The sequence below is a fragment of the Microtus pennsylvanicus genome, chromosome 10, assembly GCF_037038515.1.
Source record: "Microtus pennsylvanicus isolate mMicPen1 chromosome 10, mMicPen1.hap1, whole genome shotgun sequence".
NCBI classification, from domain to species: domain Eukaryota; kingdom Metazoa; phylum Chordata; class Mammalia; order Rodentia; family Cricetidae; genus Microtus; species Microtus pennsylvanicus.
Genome location: NC_134588.1, coordinates 25,848,106 through 25,875,346, shown reverse-complemented (window position 1 = coordinate 25,875,346; position 27,241 = coordinate 25,848,106). Strand labels below are relative to the sequence as shown.

At 44.9% G+C, this 27,241-nt stretch overlaps 2 protein-coding genes across 3 annotated transcripts; both read right to left on the bottom strand.

The window, feature by feature from the left end:
• Positions 1-23: 23 nt before the first annotated feature.
• On the bottom strand, positions 24-13,159 carry C10H1orf116 (chromosome 10 C1orf116 homolog). Of its 2 annotated transcripts, none has more exons than XM_075987841.1 (4): positions 12,980-13,159; positions 7,173-7,364; positions 3,529-3,709; positions 24-2,364 (listed from the first exon to the last, which is right to left on the bottom strand). In XM_075987841.1, the coding sequence occupies exons 2-4, from the start codon at positions 7,275-7,277 to the stop codon at positions 848-850; spliced, it is 1,803 nt and encodes a 600-aa protein (XP_075843956.1). In that variant the 5' UTR covers positions 7,278-7,364; positions 12,980-13,159; the 3' UTR covers positions 24-847. The 2 variants fall into 2 exon arrangements, with proteins under 2 accessions (XP_075843956.1, XP_075843957.1); XM_075987842.1 differs by having other exon boundaries at positions 25-2,364; positions 3,529-3,706; positions 12,980-13,158.
• A 7,124-nt stretch (positions 13,160-20,283) lies between these two features.
• Positions 20,284-27,211, bottom strand: Yod1 (YOD1 deubiquitinase). Its single transcript, XM_075987840.1, has 2 exons — positions 26,791-27,211; positions 20,284-25,891 (listed from the first exon to the last, which is right to left on the bottom strand). The coding sequence occupies exons 1-2, from the start codon at positions 27,116-27,118 to the stop codon at positions 25,188-25,190; spliced, it is 1,032 nt and encodes a 343-aa protein (XP_075843955.1). The 5' UTR covers positions 27,119-27,211; the 3' UTR covers positions 20,284-25,187.
• Positions 27,212-27,241: the final 30 nt, after the last annotated feature.

The window sequence follows — 27,241 nt, the reverse complement described above, 5'->3', positions numbered from 1 at the left end:
AGGAACCACTGTGTATTTATAAAGCCGCTGGGCTGGGCTTCCAGCTCAGTGATGACCTGCCCTGAAACCAGCCAGGGAGACAGAAAGCAGGAAGAACACAGGCCACGGCACAGTTTATTATGATATGCTTCAAGCCCATGACATGGTTTCTTCCAGGTAGAAATGGACGCGTGTGTGGTGTGGCCATTACTCGGCTTTCTCAGACCAGGGAGTGCCCCTGCTATCTGTGAACTATGAGATGTAGAGACAGGGATGTAGCCCACACTGCAAGAAACGACAGGGAAAGGCAGTGGGGAAAGAGATACCCGAGCAGCTCCCCTTGGCCTCGGGCCATTTCCAGAGGACCCTGAGAGAGAGGCACGGCAGACATGAGCGAGTCTCTATTACTGCAGAAACTCATCCCACAGCTGATGTGACCGTAGTCACGTGTGCGCTGCGGTTCATCTTTCTGAGTTTTCTACCTCCTTTGTCTCATTGGACTTCTCTTCTCCTGTTTGACCACTCTGCTCCGCTCAGTTCTGGACAGGCTGAACTTTATGCCTGTGAAATCTCAACCAGGAACAGAGCTCTGAACAGTGATGCCTTGTGTTACATAGTATCAATGATATGTAAGGCTTCTCTCTCTCTCTCCTCCTCCCTCCCACTCCCAGGAGACACATCTTTAGAATGATCTATGCAGGTACTCAATAGCGCAACTGCTTTGAGTACAAACACATGCTTGGACTCAAGCCTCTTCCTTCTTCACCTCAGACAGGGAAGATGGCAGCCCCGAGCTGTGAGGCCACAAAGGCTCTAGGTAGAGCCAGTCTCTTCTGGTAGCTTGGTGCTGGCTAGGCAGGTGGCCTAGCTACTCCTTCAGCAGTCCCAGCTTCTTCAGGGCCTCCTTCCTGTGTCCATCGGGAATGTCCTTTGGGGATATCTTGACACTGACGCAGGGGGATCGAGGAAGCTTGTCACGGCTCTGTCCTTGGAAGGCCAGCTGCTGGGAATGCTGGCTCTGCTCCAGGCCGACCAACTTGGCCCCCTTGATTTCTGCAAAGTCCTTTCCCATGCCCAACGAGGCGGGCCGGGGCCGGGAATTACGCAAGACACTAGGTGAAACCTTGTCCAAGACTGGGCTCTTTCCCAGAGATGTACTGGTTCGGCATTTGGAGTCTTTCTCAGCTGCCGAGAGATAGCTGCTCAGCCCCACACCTGAGCGCTCCAGGGTATTGGACTTGAAGTTTATCTGTCTCAGGCCAGGGATGCTACTCTCCTGGAGGGTCAGTCGTGGATCAGGCTTGGGCTGTGTCAGGGAACTGCTTCCCTTTGAGGCTTTAGGGATAGGAATGGGCATAGACTTGGCAGCTGCCACCTTCCCTGGAGGGGTTTCCTGGGCAGGAATCCAGCTCTTGCCTGAAGAGGCCACCGGAGTGACAGCCTTTACTGGGGAAGCTTTCCTTGCAGCAGAAGCAGCCCCTGGAACCAGAGCTGGAGATGCTTGCTGAACCGTGGCCTGGGCCTGGGCAGGGCTCTGAGCCCGAGCCGCCTTGACTTTAAGGGAAGTGGTACGCTTATTTATAAGTAGGCTGGGATCATCTTGGTCCTGGGGCAACCCTAGCTTTTCCAGAGCTTCTCTGCGGGCTTTCTTTTGTTCCTGCAGGGAAGAAGGGTCAGGCCCAGAGTCTGTAGCCTCGCTGTGATTTGACAGCCAGTTCTGGGGATGGCTGTGGAAACTGCTTCGACTGCTCTTCAATACGATATTAGGAGGCAGCCTACGGGGCTTTGAGGTTGTGGGGGGAGCCTGTTGGAGACTTGGCTTGACCCCCGATGGTAGGGGAGCCTCTTCAGCTCTTGTGTTCTGAGATGACTTGTCAGGGGGCTGTTGTGGTTGTTGTGAACCTTCGGTCCAACCTTGCTCAGTGGCTTTATGGGACATAGTTTCTGAAGATGTTTCCTCTTTCTTCTGGGAGCTGACCACAGTATGGGCCTGTGGTGTGTGTCTCTTCTCTCCTGGCTCTTTAGGTGGGCTCTCTTCCCCACTTTGCTTTGGCCTACTGTCTTGAAAAGCCTCCGGTGGCGGGATGAGAACTGTGTTCAGGTCAAGGGCAGTGTCCTGGGATGGGGCCCTTGGCTGGATGGGCTTAGCGTCCTGGCTGGTCTGCCCTTTCTCAGGCTCTAAGAACACCTCAGATGTTTCAGATACGTGGCTATTAGTCTGGGTGGTGCTTTCCCTGAGGTTCTGGCTTCTGCCAAGGTGGAGGTTTCTGGGAAGGCTGTAGGAACCAGACCTGAGGCCCAGACTAGGAGACTCAGGAGGACCAGAGAACTGGGATACTCGCGCTGGTGCAGGCCCGTGCTGAGAGTCTGTCTCCTCTGAGTTTCCTGTGGGGAGTGGGAAGAACAGGAGACGTGTCAACAGAGCGAGAATGCCGTTACCGAGCAGAGCAGAGCAGAGCGGAAAGCACACACTTCCCCAATGAACAGGGTTTGTCTGACTTTGTTTGACTTTTAACAGGGCAGTACTGTTTTCTGGAGGTCGTGTAGACTAATAGATCAAAAGAAACAGGTTCTTTTTGACTGGGAATTGATTGTTTTATAGGGATTGAAAGATATCGCTTCTTAGTTGCTTCAAAGCCTTCAAAGCCTTACCTCAGGCTCTCCCCACCTTCTATGCAGGTACCAAAGTCAGGGGGAGATTTGGACACGGTCTTCACACTATCTCATGGAGCCCAGGTTAACTGAGCCCAGTGGAAGCTCTTGCTGCCAACTTGACTGGCTTTGGCCTTCTGCTTTCACTTTCTGTGAGATCCTGGATGGTTCTGTGACAGCATCATGCCTGGCACCCTTGAGTGACATGCTATCTTGCCTAGCACTCTTGGCAGGCACTTGAGGTCCACCAGGCTCGGTGGATTAGCCTCGGGGTACGTGAAGTTTCCATTTCTACTCTGTCTAAATGGAGGGTCCAAGGCCGCGTTAAGTAGTTATAATTATTTAGGGAATGGATAACGATACCGTTGGGATTGTCCATAGTAGCAATGTTTTCTGTTTACCTTGGGACACATTCCCAACACCTGTGCGCCATCCCATCCTCCTCTACTGAAGTGGAATGGCGCTGTCTTTCTGCTGTCTCCTCACAGGGGCCTCTGGGTACCGCATGCTGCTGGGGCGCTCCTCTCTTATCTCCCGGTCTTGTTCTTTGGGTCACCTAGATTAGCTCCCTGTGCCAAATCATCCTCTCCAGGGCCAGCTGCTTAGGCCGCCCTGACTCCTCCCTACGTGCGGCATCATATCTCTTTTTGAATTCTTCCCTGACAGAAAGGGAGCTAGTCAAACCCCTTTCCCTCCCAGGCCTCTGATACTTCATAGAAAGTCACCAGAAGCTGGCTTCTCAGGGGTCCCCCCTCCTGTCTGGAGACAAGAATTTAGTCTGGCTGGGAGACTGCGGGGCTCCTTCTGCCTAGAAGCTAGCAGCAGAGCGCAAACAAGATGTCAACCGTTCAGAAGGAGACACTGGTCTGAGCGCTGCCTCCCTAGATGGTCTCTTACCCCGGGGAGTCTGCTGGGTGAGGGGTGGTGTTCTGAAGCTCTGAGGGCTGGTGGCTGGCTCTGACTCGTCTGTGGACAGTCCACTGTCAGCCTCGGCCTCCAGGGAGCCAATGGTCTTCTCCAGGAAGAGCAGACACTCCTTCTCTTCAGCAGACAGGAAGTCGTAGCTGTTGTCACCCTGCTGGGAGAAGGAACTGTGAGGTGGGGGTCCCGAGACTCCCCCTGCCGCAGAGGGAGAAGGCTGTAAAGCTGGCCACCTTGCCCCAGTTGGTTCCAGTAAAGTTGCCTCCTGCCACAGTAGGTACCGAGGAGGGTTGGCAAGGAGAAAGCTCACTGGGACTCAGTTCTGAAGACTGGGTAGGCAGATGGCAAGGGCGCTTTCTATTACTTAGTCCTGAGTAGGTAGAGTGCTTAGTGGCCCAGCTTAGAAGTAGCCCCAAGTTTTCATTCTAGTTCCACATGATCTTAATATTTCAACAAGCATGTCTCCCATCGAATTCTGATTTGTATGGGCAATGATATGGCTAACACCCACCGTCACTCCTTTAACCTCGCAGAGCACTTTGCCTCCTCTCGGCTGCTACCTGGCGGGTAAAAATCCAAAGGAGCTATGGGGACATAGGACGCTTGGGCTGAGCTTGCTCTTGGCATTTCCACACCTCTTCCTAATGTCTGTGACACTTCAGTACCGTTACTGTCCAGACTCACCAAGGTTGCCAGGCAAGGTTGCCAGAGAGTCCCAGAAATCCCCTGGGGAGTGGGGAAGAGGCTGTTAAACACCTCCCTTCCCAGTCTTGCCTGCCCCTTAAGTCAGCTGTCTGATGACTGCGCCTGTGTAACAAGGGAGACTCCCCCTAACAGCTCTTTACTGGACTAACGATCTGCCCTCTGGATTTCTCCTTTATAGATCCAATGGATATGACTAGTTATACTAGTGTCTGCCAGTCACAAACAGGATGCTGTCTTTGTGTCCCCGACCTCTCAAGTCACAAGGAAAATTTGCATGTACTGCCAGTACTTTGCTACCTCTGCCCCATTTCCATATATCAAAACTTATTAACTAGCCATCCAGGTGTGCTGGGCACACTACTGAGTTCCAGGACAACTGTCTCCAGACCAACCAACAACTATTGTAATGCTAACATTTGCTAGAAACCTTTTATAACCCTGTTTTCCTTTTTCATGACAGGGGCTTTCCATATAACCCTGGTTATCCTGGAAATTGCTCTTTACACCAGGCTGGCCTTGAACTCAGAGACCCACCTATCTCTGCCTCAGAAGTGCTAGGATTAAAGGTGTGCATTGCCACCACCCCAGTTTCTCTCTCTCTCTCTCTCTCTCTCTCTCTCTCTCTCTCTCTCTCCTTCCCTCTCCTCCTCCCTCCTTCCCTCCTCTTTTTTTCCTTTTGACGGGTCTCATGTAGCCTGGGCTGGCCCTGCACTTGCTGAGGATGGCCTTGAACTCATGATTCACCCCTCTCCACCTGGTATTCAGTTGGTTTTCTGAGGTGCCAGAGATCCAACCCAGGACCTCATGCTTGTAGGGTAAACACTTCCCCTGAGCTGAGTCTCCAGCTGCAGTCTAAATTCTCATCTACTTTTTAGGACACAAGACAATAAAGCTCAGACGCTTCACTACAATGATAGACAGCAAAGGAATGCTTACATTGGGACGTAAGCATATTTACTCCTTCGTCCACACCCTATAATATCCAGAATTTAAAATCATGTCCAGAAAAAAACAGCTTATTACATGCCTTTGCAGACAGGTAAGCATTGTGATTTTGGATGGTTCTATCTCTGTTCATAGAGGGCCATGTATTTTCTACATAGAGGTAAAAATTAAGTGCTTTATTTGTTTTATTATTTAAGAAGTTTTATCATTTATTTTGACTGTGTGTGTTTACGGGCAGGTGTGTGCTACTGAGTGTATAGCGGTCAGAAGGGAACACTCAGGAGTCAGTTTCTTCTTTGTGCCATGTGGATTCTGAGGATAGAACTCTGCCTTTATCTCCTGAGACATTTCATGAACCCTTTTCATTTAGAAAAAGTTTTACCATATACACCGGCTGCTGGAGAATATGGTCTCCCTACCTTAGCTTCCCAAGTGTTGAGACTGGACGTGAGCCAATACACTCTGCAAGAATAGCTTTTCTTCTTCTCTTATTGTATGAGGCACTAGAGATGGAATCGGGACTTGCACACACTAAGAATCAGTCTACTGTTTGGCAGCACCCTAGCCCTAGCTTTTGAAATGCTATTTAATGTTGCTTAGCTGTCCTCTAACACCAGACACTCCTTTTGGGGAAAGCTTAAGAGACTCAGACAGTTCACATAATTCAGACTGCACAGGAGCTCAGAAAGCTCCAAGATTCACATGGCCTCGCCCCAAGGTTATGTAGGCAATAGATAGATGCAGAGAGGGGGAGAAAGAGGGAGAGGGAGAAAGAGAGAGAGGGAGGGAGGGAGGGAGGGAGGGAGGGAGGGAGAGAGAGAGAGAGAGAGAGAGAGAGAGAGAGAGAGAGAGAGAGACAGAGAGATTCTTTCTTTCTGAGACTATCTGCAACCTGGTCAGGGAGCTTCAGGGATGTAGGTTTTAAGCCGTCACTCATGCTGAGAGTCACCTATGCTTCTGTAAGGAACTCTCCATATTAGGAGCCATCTCTTTGGTCTGCCCGTGCTCTGTCAAGCCTCCCCAGGAAGAGCCATACAGCAAACACATTACTGATTGAGGATATCTTATTACTCCCTCCAAGAACCATTATGATTAGGAGTTGATATTTTCCCTATTTTAAAACTGAGGGGACTAACTCCGTGTGGTGGTGCACACCTTTAATCCCGGTACTTGGGAGTCAGAGGCAGGTGGTTCTCTGTGAGTTCAAGGCCAGCCTGGTTGAAATAGTGAATGTCAGGCTAGCCAGGGCCACACGGGGAGACCACAAACAAACTACGCCAAACAGAGGAGACTGAAGCGGAGAGAAAGTGGTGAGATGCCCAAGGTCGTATGGCTTCTGGGGAAGGAATCTGGATATGTTTAGCTTAATAAAGGCTCCCAATTGTTCTCATTATATATATATATATATATATATATATATATATATATATATATATTTGTGGGAAACCGAAGCCATGTTATTTATTGCAGAAAAATTTAAGAGTCCATGTGAGCCGGGCAGTGGTGGCGCACGCCTTTAATCCCAGCACTCGGGAGGCAGAGGCAGGCGGATCTCTGTGAGTTCGAGGCCAGCCTGGTCTACAAGAGCTAGTTCCAGGACAGGAACCAAAAGCTATGGAGAAACCCTGTCTCGAAAAATCAAAAAAAAAAAAAAAAAGAGTCCATGTGCCATAGGAATCTGCCACCCAGTGTCCACCGTGACCTAAGTGCCTGTTCCTTCTCTCCACCTCATCCCTCTAAGCCAATGAAAATGGGCGTGGCTGGGTAGTGATACTTTTGCTCTCCCACCCAGTTCTCTATAGACCCAGAGGTGACTCAGAAGCAGCAAGAATCTAGTGATTCACTCACTGGCGAAGAAGATGAAGGAGAAGGTGCAGGGAGAAATGGTGGGTGGCGCGGCAGGGCAGGGCAGGGCGGGGTGGGACAGGTATGCAGAGCAGGCCAGGTTGCAAGAGGGAGAGAGTACGTACAGATCCAGAGTGGGTGGAGGTGGTGCTCATCATGTGGTCACAGCTGCCGATGTGGGTCACAGGTTCTGAGCAAGGCCCTGCTGGCCAAAGCTCCTTCTTGGGCATCGCCTGGAGCAAGGCGCAGGCAGGGGTGGTGAGAGGGGCCCCCAGAGGGGAAGTGAATGGAAGTGAAGATTATGTCCCAAGCCGGGCCTGAAAAGAGAACAATCAAAGCCACGTGTGAGCAGAGGCTTCCGCAAAGCACTGCTCAGGCCCCGGGGTTTTATGGCAGCAAGATACCAAGCAAGCACAGAGTTGGAAGGGGGCCATGGAGCAGTCACGTCGGAACTCCACCCCCAGTCTACGTGGAGGGACACGTAAGACGGTTCAAATGCATGCAGAAGGATGGATTCAGGGAGCAGAGATGCAGGCTAGTCAGAAAAGAGGTTCTGGTGGTTCCTCTTAGCTGCCTTTTTTTTTTCTTCTATGAAGCAAGGGACCCAATGTGTAATTTCACTATGCAACCCAACATACATTATAAGGTTCTGAGTTTGAATCCCAGTTGAGTCAAAATTGGTTACGTGATTTTAGGCAAATTACTTGTTAAATATAATTAATTTAAGGATTAAATGGGAGGCCAGTTAGCACACACAGCTCTGTTGGTAGCGGATAATCAGCAAGTGAATTAAAAGGATAATTATTGTTGTTGTTATAAAAATTGGACAGAATCCATCTCAGACCATATTAAACCCAAGCACAGGGACCAAGAGTTTTGGAAAGAATGTTTCTGTCTAAACAGAAGGTTATAGGCTTGAGAGCAGGAACAGGGCCCTTAATAATTTGCTTCTCAGAGTTATTATGAGAATAGGGAAAATGTATATAGAACAGTGTTTGCCCAATAATGCCAGCTGCAACTGTTGTTAATAATATTATAAACATGACACTTCTGTCAAGAAGGCTAAAATCATCTTTCTGCCCTGGGCCACATGACCATGGCACCTGCAGCGGTGGGGGGCAGGCCCATTTCCCCCACGTGACACTTGTGTTCTGCCATTTATGCGTTTGCAGCGAAGTTCCCTAGACTATATCAAATGACAGGAAAAATGTCCAGTGTAGCTCTGCTCAATCCCAGCTCCAATGGGGAGAAATAGTTCAAGTTCATTGTGGCAACAGCAATAGCAAAAACCAAAACAAAACAGAAAACCATCTGAATTGCTGCTACTGAAATACCCAAGGATTTTTCACTTCTGCCTGTGGGAAATAGTTCACCACAGCAGGGCAGGTTAAGACTAACTCTTTCTCTAGAAAATGAAAATTTAAAAGAATTACGAACAAAATTCAGTTGTAAGGGCAAAATATACAGTTAGGGGAGAGCTAGAACAACAATAAGTTTTATATGATTCAAATTCATATTTTGCCTGTAACACTAAGGCATATTTTAATCATTTCTGCTAGTCTTCTAATAGAAGGTAAATTGCCCCGGGACAGTATGTCTTATTTGAGATCTGGAGACTTGGGGCTTAGATGCCAGGGTACATATTCCTCTGCTGATATTTGTTCCAGTGCCAATGTCAACTTTGGGCTCGGTTAGGTAAATCAGTCCTCCAACCTGGTCATTCTGGCAAAGATAAGGCGAGGCCTCACAAGGCTCCTCCCCTGCTTAGGAGAGACCCATAAATGGGGTATGGGAGGGTGAGGAGGAGGCTGGGGAGAGAAAAGGTAGGGTCCTGAGCCCGACACATAGGTTCAGAGCCTCTCAGGAGGTGAGGAGAGAACCAGAAGGGAAGGAACAACAAAGAAGCCCCCCGTGCTAATCAACACTGGGTGGGGTAGCTCTAGGATTTCTCCCTGAGGTCAGCTCCTCGAGGTCAGGTTAGCTCCTTGACATCCCAAACCCAAAGAAACAGAAACTCAAGGGCACTTTTGACTAAGTCTAGTCACCTCAGCCATACATTTAGTATTAGTGATTGTTGGGGCTGAGAATGCACTAAGCTATTCCCAGCCTTCTGCAAGGCCACTCAAAGCTGGCGTCTGCAGAGACACCAGAGATACGTCTGCAAAGAGTGCTTAGGGGAGGCAGCAGCTGAGTTCTCAGTCCTAAATAAGACATTTATACTGTCCCCACCAAGGCTCAGGGAATACTGTGGAAGCGTGGGTAGAAAGGCCGAAAGCCAGAAATGCAGAATGCAGTGTGCGTATGTGTGTGTGTGTGTGTGTGTGCGCGCGCGCGCGTGTGTGTTAGGCATGGCATTTCCATGTACTCATGTCCTCTCCACAACTTCTGAAGACTGCACTGGGTCTGCACGAGAATAGGCCACCAACAGCCAAGCAAGGACGGAGGAGGCACTCAGGGTGCCCTACCCCTCACTGCTGAACTATTTTCTAGGGACACATTCAGGGAAAGGGGGAGTGTGAATTCAGTGTTTTCCCTGGTGATCCCACCACTGGTCACAAGAATGACCCTGGGTAAACTAAATGGGCTGCACGACAAAGTCCCAAGTCATGAACGTGGGAACGGGGCGGCTCGAGAAGAGGAAAGGGTCATGGGGTAGGAGGAAAGGGTGTGGGAGAGAGCAACCAGAATAGATTATATACATGCATGAAACTGTCAAAGAGCTAACGTAATTAAAACACAATGCTGTCTGAATAGCCTATAGGGTGAGTTGTTTGGATGGAGGCTTCCTTTTGGCTTCAGTTCACCACTGGAAGCTCTTCATAGTATTTTATTTCCCATAGAGTAAGTGACTCAGAAGAATTTCGAGAATGTTTGTTTAGATTAGCATTTGTGAGCACCTAATAGGCACGCTATAAGACAAAAAAAACATTATTTTCAAGGAGTCGGTGTGGATTCTAGGGGCTATTTTTGCCTACAGTTTCCCACGTTTGATGAGTAATAAGTCTTTAAGGTGGTTCGCTACGATTAGTGTGGTATTTTCTCCAAACGGGTGAGGTGGGGCCTCTTACTTTCAGAGACAATTGCTACCTTCGGTCCCTCGGGCGTACTTCAGGCTGCACTGTGGGTTGCTGGCCTCTGGTTCCTCCCAGGGAAGTCCACTGCACTCTTACTTCTACACCAGAAGTAACTGAAGAGGTGCCGTGCGCACAGCTCTGCTTCACACCGGCTGCACACTATCCCGACAAAGTGCTCTCAGATATGCTAATAGGACCTCCGATATGCTAATAGGATCTCAGATATGCTAATAGGATCTCCAAGAGAATGTGGGGGCATTTCCCTCCTTTCACAGCCGAGAAAACTGGGGGTCTCCCCAGATTCCTACATCAAGTAGGAATGACTCACACTTACATCCGACATCTCAAGATTGACTAGATGTCAGCATACTCAGGTCAGGGTCATCGGCTACTCCGCTACCCGAAGTCCACCGCATCATCCCTTAAACCCTATGCCTTGTCTGGTTCAGCTTTGTAGTTCTAGGTCACTTGTTTATCCTGACAACGAACCCAAGTAAAGAAACAGCCCTGAGTGCGGTTGCAGGTGATGCCGTGGATGCCACATAATCTCAGGACGAGCTAACACTCAGCCTTGTCTCCACACCCAGGGTTCTGACTCAGACCGTGTAAGCAGAAACCGTCTGTTCTTCTCCACCACTCTCCATCCCCGGCCTGGCCTCACCTCGATGTTCTGTTTCTGCCTACCAAATTTATAACCTTGAAACTTGTGGGCTGTATCAGGGCAGCAATCGAAACTCTAAGCATTTCTAAGCCCGATAAGAAACCCGAGAAACAAGCAAAGCAGTCAAGGTGAGAGTTTGGTATCTTTTCACCCTTGACCTTTTTTTTTTTTTTTTTTGAGACTTAAGGGTAAAGGAAACAAGCTAAGAAATGTGCACAGCCTATAGTCAGGGCCACCTATCCAAAGACACATTAAATATTAACTTCTTCTTTGAAACTAGCCAAGCCTTGCAAGAGTGTAAATAAATGGGGCCCACAGAGCCCTGGCATCCGAAGCAGTGGGTGTGGAGAGGGCCTGAGCGCCATTCTGGGCTATCTAAATCAGACCTCCTGAATAGAATCAGGTCTCCCCAGCACCCTCTCCCGCGAGCGCACCCTCCTGTCTCCTAGGAACCTAGCCCAGAGTCACAGAGGAATGCTGCTCTTCAGCAAGGCTCTGCTTTCCTGGACTCAGCATGAGCCTTGGCTGGAGAAAACCGGGAAGACGGAACAAGAGTGCCAGGGAGACTGAAATTTGTATCATCCCTACGATGTTCCTCTCTCTTTTATCAGTGCTTTGTGGGAGGGGCTTGACAGAAATACTGTCTGCGCAGAAGAGCCCTGTTAGACATTGCAGGTGACCTGGTGGCCCTTACTGCTGACATTTGCCACCTAGTCTTCAGTCAGTGAGTGAAGCTGGCTGCTTTTATGGGGTAGGGGAAAATAACATTTAAAGCTCCAGCATTCAGGACCAGGGCAATGGTTCTTAACCTATGAGTCGCGACCCCTTTGGCAAACCTCTGTCTCCAAAATATATTTACATTACGACTCATAATGGCAGCAAAAGCACGGTTATGACATAGCAATGAAAATAGCTCTATGGCTGGGGGATCACAGAGGAACTGTACTGAAGGGCTACAGTGTTAGGGAGGCTGAGACCCTCTGCTCTGGGGCTATGAGCTGATGTCTTCTCAATCCCCTCTGCTCTGCACAAGGCCAGAGGTCAAGTTAGCAGCTGCATGTCGCTCCCGCTCCTGCCATGATGGTGGAGAGCTTATGTGCTCTCCTGACTGGAATCTTTATGCTGCCTCCTCAGGCAGGTGCACCTGCCACACTATTTTGTCAGCTGGGACGCTTGAAGAAGCGCGAAGCAAGACCTCTGTTGGAGCCTAGTTCTCCTCTCTAAGGACTTTGCCGCATCACCTTGGCCTAAGCTCCACTTGGCAGTCTGGTTAGGCTTGGTATGCTGAGATGAAATAAAATGTGGGTGAGGCCCAGCATGGCCAAAGAACTTTCTGTTTTCTGGGGTCTACGTCTATGAGCAGGTAAAGCCGGAGATTTGACTAGACTAGTGAACTTGAGCTGAGTTAGGTTATCTGTGGGGTTCCCAAGGATGAAATGCTAGCCCGAGTTGGAGTTTTCTCAACATTTATTTCCCGACCTCAATTCCCATTGCGAACAGTCAAGCTCAGTTCAAACTTTACATATCCGCACAGAGCGTGCCATTATCTACGAACACATACACTGCGCCCTTTATTTAAATAAAGATAGACTCTGAGCTGCAGGAGAGTTTCCTTTCACAAATGTAATGGAAAACTAAGGTGCCTGGCTCACCTGCATGACCCTCCCCGCCATTTTGACTCTCTCTGCTTCAATTATCCACTTAGTCTCTTTCAAAATCACTGCTTGATCTTAGCTGCTCAGAGATGGAAATTTCCAAAATCTAAACAAAGTTGTTCCCCTCTCCCCCTTGAGACAGGTTTTTGCCAGATATGATAAGCTGGCCTGGAACTTGCTGTATAGCCCAGCAGCCTGGCTTCATACTTTCTATCCTCCAGCCTCAGCCTTCTGAGAGCTGTGATTACAGGCGCATACCAGCATGCCTGCCTCTGGTTTCTGTTTGTACAATACACTTATGTAACTTAAATAAGTAAATGGAAGAGATATTCCCCAGTTCTTCATAAAATACTTCAACTCTGGGGGGAAAAGTTCATCTGGTTTAATCTTAGGCTGACTGAGAGACTTGAGCAACAGAGATGGGACCCCTAGACTGGATGTGAAGGGCCGCTTTTGCAGCACCCAGTACAGCTCTGTAGCGTTCCCTTAAGATCCCTTCCCTTGCTTCAGAGTAAGCAAGAACTGGTTAGTGATTGACTCACCTTCTCTCGGTTGGGGTCTGAAGAGAAGAAAGGAATTCTCTTCTATTCCAAAGGGCAGAGATGGAGACGGCTTGCCTCTCCGCCGCCGCTCCTACTGTTTTTGACCTCCTCCTGACTTACCTAGACAGGTAAACGCTTCATCTGTGTAGCCTGGACACACCCTGCTGCTGACTCTCAGCCAATCCTAGTTTCCCTCCCTACTCCTCATTCCAGCTGTTGAGTCAGGGAGGGCTCGGGAGGGAAAAGAGTAGGGTGGTGCTTCTCTGCCTTAGCCAATCACCTCCTGCCCTCGCCCCGCCCCCTTTTGGGCTTAGAGCCAATAGAGAGCTAAAACAGAGAGGTAGGAAAAGGCTGGAGCTGGTTTGAGCCGAGAGTGAAGAGAGAAAAAGGAGAGTTTGGAAGGGTGGAAGTAGGCCAATGGTACTTGATTTTCTTTCTTGAAAGGAACACAGAGAAGTTTCTACACCCCATAAACCTCTCCACCAGACGCAATAATCCAAATCAGACCAAATCAAACCGAATTAGAAAAAGCCCAGGTTTAATGGTTACAAATGCTCCCGGATGGCTTTCCAGCCCTCCCCCCCCCCCCCCCAGGAGATGGTAAAGGTAGACCTCAGTTCTCTCGGGGATAGTTTAAATACCCAGTGAGAATGGTCTTGAGCATCTCTGGGGAGGGGTCATCGGTTGGCGGGCTTTCTCTGGGGCGGAGTCTGGACTGAGGCAACTCTCAGAGGAAGGGGCTTGGGGTGGAACTTCTACCTGAACATTCCAGACTTTTTGTGTATATGGATGACAGGGACTGGGGTGAAGCTTCCGCCCAAACAGGCACCATGTATTTCTATGGGCCTGCAGAGATCCGGCTTTTCTGTTTAGACCCTCCTTCCTCCACCTGAAGCTCAAAGTATTCTTCAGGCTAATATTCTGATGGTTAGTCTTGGAATCAGCTTTTCTAACTCTCGGTCACAGCCAGTTTCATATTCAAAGAAGGTTCAGGGATATCAAGGTGAGAGATGTAGCCGAGTCACCTGCTTGCTGATTTGTCGGCCTGGTCGGTTTCTTTCTGGGGAAATAAAACCAACTTCTCTCCCTCTAGGTAGTCCTTTTCCAGATTAAAAAAAAAGTAATGCTAGAGCAAACAGCCAGAAAGTAGAGAACTTGACCTCTGTCATTTGCATCTCTGGTCCCTTCGGCTGCTTAGAGAAGGTGACAATGGACAATAAAAACAAGTAAAGTCAGCTCCCCGCCAGTCTAGCAAGCACTTCTTTGGAGGAGAAATGTTTGGTGTGTTTGGGAGAGGAGACTGAGTGAGAAATCTCCCGCTTCCAGGAAGAAATCTCCCTCCAGGTGCAGAGGCCACTTAGGCCAGAGGGGACTGACTTCCGCTCTGCAGCTGCCTTATTCCCCTGAATGTAGCTTATCCCTACGAATGGCCAACTTTAAAGTATTTCACTTGCTGGCAGTAATAGGGCGGAAAGAAAACTTAGAATCAGTACTGCAAGGATTGCTCAGTTCAAACCCTTGCTGTGTGCTGGGTATTAAGTTTAGTGTTTCCATGTCTTCAACTTAAAAGCCTTGGCATTGTTACTATCCACACTTCATAGGGAGGTTAAACTTCCTCCATTTTATTCAGCCAGCATTTAGTATGTGTAGGGGTGTTCAACTCAATGAACTTAATCTAGATAAACCTCACAGGTATGCCCAGAGGCATGCTTCCCAGATGATTTTAGAACCTGATTCAAAAAGCAAGACCCTCACTCTGCAGTAGCAATTTGAAGAGACTAGTGAGACACTAATGAACAGACAGCAAGAAGAGCTGGCATGGCATTTTGGTAGAAAACAGTGGTTTTTAAAAGTCCCTGATTTTGAGAAATTCTTTTTCCTATATGCTGGTACCCAGAGAATTATTATCTTTGCTTTCTTCCAGTAGCGACTCCTCCCAAACCCCCAGATCTATTGGTTTGCAAGGAAAACCTTTTCAAATGACTATTCCGGGGCTTGAGAATGTTTCATTTTCTTTTGGTGGGCTCAGTCATGGTCACATAGCTGTCTGCCACTTTCCAGCTCTCAGAGTTTTGAGACAAGAAGGCACCAGCTGGCAGCTAGGGGAAAGAGGGCCTAGTGCTTTGTGCTCATTTGTGACTGAATTGCTCTGAATTCATCTGGTATTGAAGAGGGGCCTAACCATTCATTTTCTATACAGTCAAACTGACAACCAATCAACCATCACAGTTGCCAGACACCAGTATGATTCCAGTCTGCCTACACTTTGGGAAAAGATTCCCCAGTGGGAAGCATTAGGTGCAAGGATAATTTGCATACTCAATTCTAACAATTTGCTTCATCTTCTATTTCATTTCTGGCTTGCAGATGTTTCTGTTTTCTAGGATGACACATGGTTTCTCTTTTCTCTGTGATCATAGGTGGGAGGGAAGTATCCCGGAGCCATGAAGAGAAATAATGTGAAGGAAATCTGAGAACACTTGGGACAACCCAGGACCCTGTTGACATCGTATGGATCAGAGATGACTGAGGTCTTCAGGGCTGTGACTTCTGTTTCTAATTCATCATCAAACATATGTGATGTCGTAATACTGAGAAAACAGGAAGGGATCTCCACATCCATTCACTGCAACTGGAGCTCCATCCATGGCTGGGGTTGCTGGATTTGATCCAGATTTATATAGGTGAATGATTTATACATTTGCTTAAAATATAAGCAAAAATTCAATGAATCTCCCAAAAGACCACAAACAGGCAATTATTCAACTTACAATAAACTTAGAATGATCAGAGGGTCCCCTACCTTTTCCCAGGTGACTTTTAAATAAAATAAAATAATACTTTTATTTTCTCTTTCATCCTAGACATTTGTCTTGAGAAATAAATGTTTCAGGCACCTGGGCACAGCACCCTGCTGTATACCACATTGTAGCTGGAGTTATGTCTAAGTCTTGGCTCATCTCCCCAGTCCTCAAAGTACACATATGTCCTGGTTGAAATAAACTACTATCCTAACTCTGTTGTTTCTTGCTCTCCATTTCCTTAATTGTTTTCCCTGGAGTTGAGCATGGTTTTGCTTTGGTTTACTCTGTTTGGAAAAATATGAACCTTGAAGGTTCAGAGTGAATTAAGAAGGTGGCTTGGACGACAGACAAGGGAAGACTCCCAAGTCAACACTACGTGAAATGAAGCTCAATGGTCGCTGTAGGTCATTTGTGGAGAGATGCTGATGAGAGTGTAATGAATTCTTGTTTGATGCTCTGAATCTGACATCCAATTACAGACCAGCTTCCGGGACTCTACATTCATGGTCCTTGTCCTTGCGGGTACAGAGTTGTAGTGTGGCATAATGACCTCCTTTAAGACTGCTTTACGTTTCCTTCCTCAGTCAGCCTGTCTCTGTGGTGAGGCAGTCTCTTAAGTGACCCAAGTATGGGCAGGTGTGTGCACACGCACTCACTTTAAATCAAAATCAGTAACGTTGGCTCCTTGGGATTCCTTACAAAGATTGCAAAGCAGCTGTGGCCTCCATCCAAACTCCTCATACTCGATGCACATCGCCCTGGTCAGTGTCCTTCTTCCTTTTGACTTAAAGAAAAGCTGTTTTCTTCACTCTCAGGACACACTTGGTGTCCTGTCTCCTCATGGTGCTAGGTGTTGGGGCTCTAAGTGTGCCCTCTAACATACTGGCAGGAAGGAAAATATCAGTTCAAGTAGAGGCTGGGGAATGAAATAGCCGATTTTAAATAAGGAATAACTAGGAATGAGTTCAAAAGAGAGTATAATTTGGCTATAAATTCTAGAATAGGCCATAGCTAATAAACCACCAAGCTTTCATCAAAGTATGAGTCTTATTAAACCTAATATAAAAGGAAACTAAGTCATATACAAAGTAGACTTTAGTTCCTGACACTACTTAATTTCTAAGTAGATTCCAGGAGTTAGTTCTTTTCTGTTTTTGGAAGTTCCACTAGCCCACCTACTATGGAAGTCTGGAGTTAATGTTTACCGATTGTATATGGATATCTTCTTCCTACTGAGCAAGAAGATGGCTTCGTATTTTTTTACACAGTACTCTTTGTTCCTATCACATCTATGCCCGCATTCTCACCCCATATTCTCTCTCTCCTTTCTCACACAAACGCACACACACACACACGCACACGCACACGCACAGTTTCCTATTATTGCACACACATTGACAGCTGAGCTATGAGATATATGGTCACTCACCTTTCTATGTACCTGTCTCTACATCCTTCACCCCACCCGTTATGTAAATTCCCTCTCAGTATACTCACACATACATTGCTTTCTATCAATCTCATCCTGAAGAGAAATCTCCTTCAGGCTTCACATCTGTATCAGTTTGGGAAAGACTGTTGTGTAAGCTGGTCAGTGGCTGTCATTTTGTTATCTTCATCAATAACTGGAAGAAAGCCCCTTTCCCTTGAGTTATCTGGAGTGCAGACTTTCTTCCTTCTTAGCCCTCCCTTTGGCATAGCAGTTTCTATTAGTTACTTAAGGACAAATGCTTAAAATCCTTTATGTCTGAAATAACTTTATCTCTACTTGATTGGGTGGCTGCATACACAGTGTTGTCTGCTAGCTTCCAGCATTGTTTTTGAAAAGCCCCCAAAGTATTTGACTCTAAATTTTAGGCCCTTCTCCATTTCTAGTACTTAGAAATGATGATGAGATGTTTTTAAAAGTCAAAGACTTTATTTGAAGCTCTAGTTCTAGCCATATCAAAAGCTCTTGGACTTCCCAGTAAGAGCTAATAAAATTCCTTTGAGACAAAGTTCTGATGATTCACTGGAACGCCTTCATGCCCTTTTAGTCACTCTACAACAAACATCAGGGCCAGTGTCTCTTTCCTTAGACCCTGATTTCATTTATTCATATTCATTCAAACATTATATATATATATATCTATATATATATATATCTATATATATATATCTCCACAAGTGCCTGGAATAAGGGCTTAAGACAGTGAAAGACAGCACAAATCTGGGTCCTTGCCCACGTCTAAAAGCACCTATTTTCCTCTGTACTATGAGCAGAAATTAGGGAAATACTTGGGTCCCTCTCACAGTACTGAGTTTACAGATGCTGCCACTTCCCAGTTCGATGCTCCTCCTACTCTTTAAAGGACTAAATTACGACACAGAGTTTAGCTTTCATCCCTAATACTACGTTTCCTAAAAGGCTCTCCCAGACTCACCGATTTTAATTCGCTCTTCCCATCCCATTATTTTCTTCACGGAACCCACCTTCTAATTTCCTAACAGCATTGTATTTATTTTTCCTTCCAGTGCATTTAGCATCCAGGGAAGTTTCTGACACAATAGTGCCATTCAAGAGTGCACACTGAATGAATCTGCATTTTTGCTTATTTTTGGTAATCCTGAGAAATGTGACATTGTGCCCCACAAGTAGAATTACCTGAAATAACTTAGCTTCTCTTAGACAAAAATCATCTTCTCAGTTTTCATCTTTATAGTAAGAAAGACAAAACTGGAGATAGGCACGATAGTGCATGCCTATCCTTGGCACTCCTTAGGAAATACAAGGACAAACTCAATGAGGTTCTCAAGTGTGAGCCCGCAAACACACAAACAAAACCACAAATGGGATGCTTTGCTATTAAATGAACCTAGAGGGAGGGCACTTATGCAAAAGGTCCTAATCAGTCTGTCTCACACTCTGGAGGTTTAAGAACCTGACTAGTGTCTCCTGTAGTGGTCATGCTGTGGGAGAAGGAATTCATGAAGACCATAGCGAACACTGATTTCCTAGCCCCAAGAGGAAGCAGTTTCACTCATAAAAGGACTGTGGAATTCTAGTATCCGAATTTGACTACAATTTGGATGACTATTTCAATACAATAGCCACAAGGATGAATGTGCACTGTGATAGGTATGTTCATGTTACTTGCTAAGCACTTTTCCTTCTGGACAACTCTACATCCCAAATTGACAAATTGTACTTTCCCCCTTCTCCTCTATCTGCCATTTCCAAGTTATAACCCACCCCCTGCTTAAGTTTCATGATGATGGTCTGTTGATAACCATAAGGTAATGTTACAGGCATCCATTTCTAGAAATGTTGAACCAAGTAATCCAGATGAGCCTTCTGCTACATTCAGCAATGAAGAACCAAAAAGGCAATAAAGAATTTGGTAGAGTACTAGGCCTGGGACAGGGAAAAGGTAGGTATGGTGTGATATGCCTAATACTTGGGGCCAGGTTTCTTTTGGAGATGTCTATTCCAGACTGGGTAGCTGCCACGCTGAAAGGTCGAGTGGTACTTGTGGCAGCTGAACAGAACAAGGGGAACAAGGACTAGATACCCAGTGTAGGTTAAACTCCTGCGCGCTACACCCTGAACTGACCAGGAACTTGTTTGACCTATAGGGTTATTGTCACATTTAGTTACTCTGTAACCTGGCACTTGGTGCCATTGCAAGAGAGACAAAGACATCCAGATCAGAACAAAATTTCAAAACAAAGTATTTTGTGAACCTTCTGTTCTTGTTTGCCTTATTTCAGGTTTGGAGCGGTAAGAGCTGTATCTCTTCGGAAAGTATGCACCTGCTACAAACGGATGTCCTGCTTTGCACCTCTACCACAGCCAAGACACTCTTTCCCCAGCTTCATCGGGATAAGGGAAAGAAAAACCCTGATTTGCGTTTGTATAATATTGTAATACCACTTGAAATGAGGAAGAGGTTCTTTTGTAATTATTTTATAGCAAATATTAAAATATTTTTCAAGATGGTACAGACCGACTGACTTCTAGTATCATTTCCATAATGCACAAATCTTCACAGTATTTGAGTCTTTAAAAGATATTACGGCATCCATTTCTTTCTATTGTTGGTTTGTGTGCTGTGTGTATTTGTGGACTCAGATCAAGTTAGAAAACCTAAGCTCTGGCCAACCCTAACGACTCCAGGGTTTCTAGTATTTAATTGCTGACACTTAAAAATTATAGAGACGTCATCATTTTCCAATAGGTGGAAGCCCATCCAGGTCCTATTCCAGCATAAAACAGGCACGCTCAACCTTTCCATTTAAACAACCCATCAGCAAAGGGTTTAAACTGTATAAATACAGTCAGCGAAAGAGAAATTTTGAGTGACTTTCCGACATGAGAAAGAGAAACACTTAACTACTCAAAGGGCGTGGGAATTAGGTACACAAATCCAAGCTGTGGTATGGGTTTGTAATATGTAACTTGAGTGTAGTATTCTTTGTTGGCCCTTTGCCCCAACCCCAAAACATGCACACACAACAATGTTTTTACTTAATTTATTCCTTTAAAACAAGTCACTTCAGACATTTAGATATTGAAAAATCACATGTCATAAATAAAATGAATGCATCTTAATAACAAAGGCAAAATCATGAGTTGTATAAAATGAAGTTAGACATCTTCCAGGCAGCGGCAATGCATGAACTTTGAAAACTTGCTGGCAAACAAGACAAGGGAACATTTTGAAAGCAATACTGTCCATCTTCACTAAGAACACATTTTCTTATGCCAAGAAAACAACTCCTGGTTGTTTGGCCCCTTTGCAATTATGTTCTAGAGCTCTGTATTTCAGGCTTTAAAATTATTTTATTATTTAAGGAGCTCTGCCTCTTCTGTGTTAATACAGGCACTACAGACTATTTTTCATTCCTTATCATTTTAACATGCTATATGTACTTTTAGGCATTCTTTAAGGAAAAATGAATTTGGTATAAATATATTTCTTGTGACACCTTGAGTCCTGAATGGCACAAAATGTGAAATGGAAACTCTTGTCCTTTAAATAACTTGGGATTACACTCAACTAAACATTCTATACCAGTTCTGGTGGCAAACCACATCATCTCAGTAGAAATTCTCAACCTCTTGACCTATAACTTAACCAAATAATACCTTCACTATACTTAAATTCCTACATACAGGCTAATGTGTTTAAAAACAAAAGTAAAAAGAGTGCCATGCAAAATGCTTACTTACATTCATTACCTCATACATTTCCTTTTTAGTAGTACTTTTTTCTATTAAATTAAGACATATATCCATAATTCAGTATCAACATAATACTTTGTTTTCCTAATGAAATATTCAAAGCACTATAAACAAAATGCTAATTTTTGACAAAAAAATCTTTTATTACAATTGAGGACATCTTCCATTCATTGAGTTGTTTGTGCTGACGTATTACAGTGGTTATTAAGAATACATCCTGGGGCCGGGCGATGGTGGCGCACGCCTTTAATCCCAGCACTCGGGAGGCAGAGGTAGGCGGATCTCTGTGAGTTCGAGACCAGCCTGGTCTACAGAGCTAGTTCCAGGACAGGCTCCAAAGCGACAGAGAAACCCTGTCTCGAAAAACCAAAAAAAAAAAAAAAAAAGAATACATCCTGGGGCTAGGGATGCTGATCAGCGAGCATTTACTTACCCTAGCAAGCACAAAGCCCTGGTTTGATTCCTATCTGTAGGAGAAACAAACTAGCTTATTCAAATCAAGTGTTCCTTAAAAATACTGCTTGCATATCCTACTCAAAAAACAATCTCCCTAAAATATGCTTACTTTAAAATGAGCTATTTGACGAATCTAAAAAAGGTTTGATGAATTTTAAAACTCTGTGCTGTAAACAAATTTTGAATAGTGTTAAACAAGTGACAGCAATCTCATTAGAGAAGTAGCATTTCTTATGTGAGGGCACAGACCATGCTCCTAACAGTGACTGAAATTATACTTTCTCATAAGATACAGTAAATACTGATGGTAATAACTGATGAAGAGCTGATGGCTGGCAGCTCAAGGTTGATCTTTCCTGTCCTTGGGATCTCTAGAAGGCTACGTAAACTCCTATTCTCTAATTTAAAGTGCTGCAAAAAAAAATTTCAACACATGAAAAAAACGTAATTCTTAGTATATGTAAATTTAAGAAGGCCACCTGATTTTTAATATATAACATGTTATATAATTTGTGTCTATGGATCACTGTTACTTAATTTCACATATATCCTACTGTATATTTTCCAAAAGGACAGAAAATTCAGCTAGGGCAGCTTGAAGGGAGGAAGCTAGACAGACAAGCAAGTTGGGCATGAGCAGTGAGGGGAATATATAGGTAGTAAGTAATGCAACTTTTGGATTCTTGTTTTCTGGGACTGGAACTCGACAAAATATTCAAACGGCATAATGGTATTAGTTTCTAAAAACAGGGTTAGGTTGGCCAGTAGCCATTTCATTATGCCCACTTCTCATTCATGGAGAACAATTAAGGAATCAGCCATGAATAACTAGCAAAAGATGTGGTAACACCCGATGTCTTCATATGGCTGCCATATCACAAAATTTCCAGGGACGTTAATTCGGGTCAATACCATGATTAGGGAGAGTATCTTCATAAAAACACACTGAATCTTTAATCCAAAGAAAAGTGTGGGAAGGATGGGGTAGTAGGGGCAAGAGTATAATTTTTATTCTAGCAGTAGTATTCTACCACATTAATATAAGTTGTGTCATTTTAATTAAAAAAGAAATTCCTGCAGGACAGACAACAACCTAACAAACAAGAAGGTTTTCAGTAGGACAAAGTTTCTTTTAGTTATGGTGCAACTAAATTCACAGATTCTTCAAAATTCTCAAAATGAGTTTACTCACATTAATAAATATTTCAAGAGCTTAATAAGCACAAGAAAAAATACAAAACAACAACAAACCCTTTATATTGAGACTTACTAGCTTGTATTTAGAATGAACATAAATTAATAATTAAATAATTTGCATATAATGCTTCACTTTGAATGTTCTACAACCAGAACACTACCCTAACGCCAGTTCTCATGTCAAATAATTAAAACACCTTTTTGAAAGCCATTTGACTATCAGTGCCTACCTGGCAACTGGACAAACCAGGAAAAAGATTAAATAGGATAAGAAATTGTCCCTAAATAAATACTAAATAAGATGTATAAAAAACACTTAGAATGAAGGGTTTGATTTTTAAGACAAGTGCTCATTCTATTTCTTTACATTTACTAAACTAATCCTCTGTAGATGACATAGACTCAAATTTAAAGTGACAGGAATATATTTTCAAAAAATAGAACATGCCTGACACATTATAAGTTATTCAATAAATACTTGTTGCATGAACAAAGGTCTGGATCCAAAATTTTAGAAACATTAAATTTGGATGCTCAAGTGGTACAGGAAGGCAAACTTTTTAAATATGAAACAAAAAACTCGATTTGATGGATGTTACCCAGTGCTATATTTTTAATGTACAGTTTTAAATTAAATATCTTATTAAATTAAGTTAAATATCACGAATGCCAAATATTCAGTGTTCTAAGCTCATTGGTGCTATCTTTAAGGCTCAGTGAAAAAAAAAAAACAAAATTAAATATTTTCAATTTATGTAGTAACTGTCATTGCCTGACAGTGCACAAAGGGTATTCAAGAAAAGTCATCTGGCCAGGTGTGGTGGTCCCTGCTCGTAATCTCAGGAGGCTGAGGCAGAAGGATTACTTCAAGTTTGAGGAGCCTGGACTATATAGCAAATTCCAGGCCAGCTAGAAACACATGGGGAGACGCTGTCTCAAATCAAGGACTGACTGTCACCTGATGACTGAAGTGTACTTTGTGACTTGTTCAACTGTTCCTTAAAGGAACTTTCTCTAAAGTGTTGACTTTAACATTCCTTAATTTTACATTAAGTTACCATTACCAAGTAAATGGCTAAGGGTTGACCTTAATTTAAAAACATTTGCTAAGATACAAGGGAAAAGATGTGTCTAAAGTACGCCAATGTTTGTCTGAGCTACTTAATAAATATGGGATGGAAATAAGAAAACTTCACAACAGTATGCCTCTTTACACTGTATGACAGAATGCACAACACACTGTAACTTAAAGATCCCTGATCTTCACAAGAATTAAGAGGTAGAAGATTTTACCTGGAAGATTCTATAGAGAAGCTAAGTTTTGAGTGGGTGTGCCTTGAGGATCGATCCATCAAGCAAATGGCTACATATCTGATCTAGGTAGTAGGATTCTCAGAGAGCTGTATAAGGCAAGGATTTAAAAACTTTTCATATTTTGAAAGCGAAACAAACCCAATCAGTTATTTAAAAACTGAAAGTCAAAGATCACAGGTAAAGTACTAACTTGCAGAAATGTGGAATGTCGAAAAGAACAAAGTGGAGCTAGGAACACTGCTATCTATGAAAAAGATTGTTACGAAGTTATCAAAGCCTGCACAGCATTAATACTTTAGAGGAAGACCTGTTTGGAGGAAGGGCTTTGAGCAGAAAGGCTGAGGAAATGAAATCCCTCCAGACAAACTGATATGTAACACAGAAAAAGAAAACAAAAACAAAAAGCCATCACTCAAATTTCAAGATACTTCTTGAATTTTAAACTAAATTAGCAATTAAAAAGGCATACCCTGCTCATTTAAAAGAAAAATTATCTAATGTGACAAACAGCAACACATGAATTGCATTAAAACAAGAGGCCAACAGTCTTTTAAAGCTTCAGTAAGCTGCTTCAGGCACCTTTCCCTCTTATACATTCTACTTTTATATGCCAGAAATCTCAAACAGGACCCAATTCCTGTTTTAGACAACATTCTCAAGAAACACACGCATCCCTGTAAAATTGCTTTTTATGCACTCAGAAGTTGTTAGATACACTTATAAAGTCTACCAAATTGCAATATAAAAAGTTTTGACAATTCTGAGCATCTTCATTTGATGAATCAATTCAGAATTTAGAAACTACCAACTCATTCCAAGTTATTAAAAGGAACCCATTACTGGAGACACTGTGGTGCATGTCCAGTGACCCTCCGCAAGGCTTTCACATTACCTACAATAAGATGTTTTCTTCTGTAAGTTAAAGCCGCTGGGTGCTGGTTTATAGTAGACTCCAGTCTTCAGGTGGCCCAAGCCACCTATTCCATCACCCTAGTAGAAAGAGGGCATGCCACTAGCGTAGCCACACATCTGTAAACTTGCACACTAATTTTAATCTTAACAAGGAATTTCAGCGTCAGCCTTACTGGTTTAAGTCAAAAGGATGGTCCAAGCATGTGTTCTTCTATTCTGTAGGGTTATGAATAGCTTATTGGAGAACCCAGAGCCTTCTGGATCTGTGAGGTAGTAGGCTCCAACTCTTACCATGAACAGATCACACCTCTCCAAAGTTGGTGTGGCCTGTCTCCCTGGCATGGTCCCTTGCTTCCGCTTGTCCAGTCAACCCCTTCTGACATACCATGCATCTCAGGGTGAAGCGGTTTACATCAGTAAACTGTCTCTTTCTTCTAGCTTCATCAGCTAATTCCAGTGCTTGGACAAGAACAATATCATCATTTGAGGAGAAAATGGTTAGAGGAGGAGTGTCTGGATCAGGGAAGTTACGTTGAAGTGGATCATAGTGGATGCCATCGTAGATGAGCAGAACCCTTTTGGTATAGCCCGCATCTTCCCCAAAACGATCAATTCTGACTGTCTGTGTATCTACTACACATATTTCACATTGGTAGAACTTAGACAGAATGGATATCTCAATCGCGCCCCCCCAAGTGTCATCCCTTTTGATCCATTCACAATACTCTTCGTTTGTCTTTCCCAGGATCGCCTCGCTATACAAGTCTGGATTACTGGCTACAATTTGTGCTATGAGGCGTCTCATGTCAGGGGCACAACCTGGATTCAAGACTCCTCCTTCAACGACATAGTACACACTGGTAAAGAGGCAAGAGTTGTCTGCCGGGACTGCGGTTCTGGTAAGTACAGGCAAAGCTTCCCTGCTATAGCTAGGAGCACCACGTTTTGACAATGTAGGTGAAGCTTTTGGTCTGGTTTGGTCTTCTTCAACAATCAGCATGTCACCTGTGAAAAATAAAGCAGACCCAGAAGTGCAGAGGAATTACAGATGGGGTGTTTATTAGCCAACCTGGTAAATTATGAGCCAAGTGAGTTAAAGCATAAAGTGGGTTACCAAGGAGAACCCGACTCTATAAACAAGAGACCAGTAACACTTAAGTTCTGTTTGTTGTTTAGTCCACCGTGTCTTTGGAAAGGAAAACGGAGCAAAATGCTTCAAGCTGCATCTCAACTTAGTGAAAAAACTCTTATGTATAAAGATACGCTGAAAAACAAAATCTCCTGTATTTTGCATTTAAAAACCACGCATTTTTCAGATGTTCACCACAGACTCAATAGGTGACTAGGGTGTTCTCCTGGCACTTGGCATGACTAAACCAACTGATGTTTAGAGGGTCCTTGACACAGACTGGAAAAGCTCTTGATCAACATTGATGTTCAAGTTTTAATTCTGGGAACGAAACTCTACAGCTAATAAAGTCCAAGAAAAGTTGTACACGAAACAAACTATAAAAACAAATTAACAAAAGGGAAAAACAATAAGACAAAATCGGTATCTCAATTGCTGGCCTGCTGATCAGGACCAGAAGGTAAAAATTCAAAACAAAACAAAAAACAAAAACATCGTACCACCGGAAAAGGGTCCTGCTGTCCTTTGGAAAAACAAGAGGAAACAAAATGAATGAGATGGTCCCGAGGCTGACCTGGAAGCAGGCTTGGGGAACCAGGAACTTCAAGGCTCTGGGCTTTTCTCCCAACCACTCGGAAAGGACTTGACACTTGTCCCTGCCTTGCCGGAGCTCCGGTCCTCGAAGCCCCTAGCTGGCCCACCGGCACCTTGCCTTACTGGCTTCACTTCCCTCAACGTCCTCCAGGACTTCCCCGGCCCCAGCCGGTGCCCGTACCTGACTGGATGGGCAGGTCCCCAAGAGTGATGTCCCGGTCGCTGAGATCCAGGCACTCGGGCGGGTAGCCGACGAGGATTCGCTGACTACCCGGAGCGATGCCGGTGATAGCGGCGATTTGGCCCTGAAGTTCCCGTAAGCGGGTCCGGCTGGACAGCCCCTGCAAAACGTGGGTACCACCCTTGGCCTTACAGCGGAGCCGCCACATCGTGTCTGCCGGCCGGCCACCAGCGGGGCCGGCTTTGGTCCCAGCCGCAGCCTGGGAGACGCCGCCGGAGCAACCAGCGGGGGGGACTCCAAAATGGCCGCCTTTCGCGCCGCCAAACATCGCGAGAAGTAGCCGCGGTGGCGCTTCTCGCGACACCTCGGTAAGGGACCGGCTTCGGCTCTTCCCGGAGCTCGGGCTCTTAAAGTGGCAAGGGCGGCTGGAGCTGGAGGCTGGAGGTCGGCC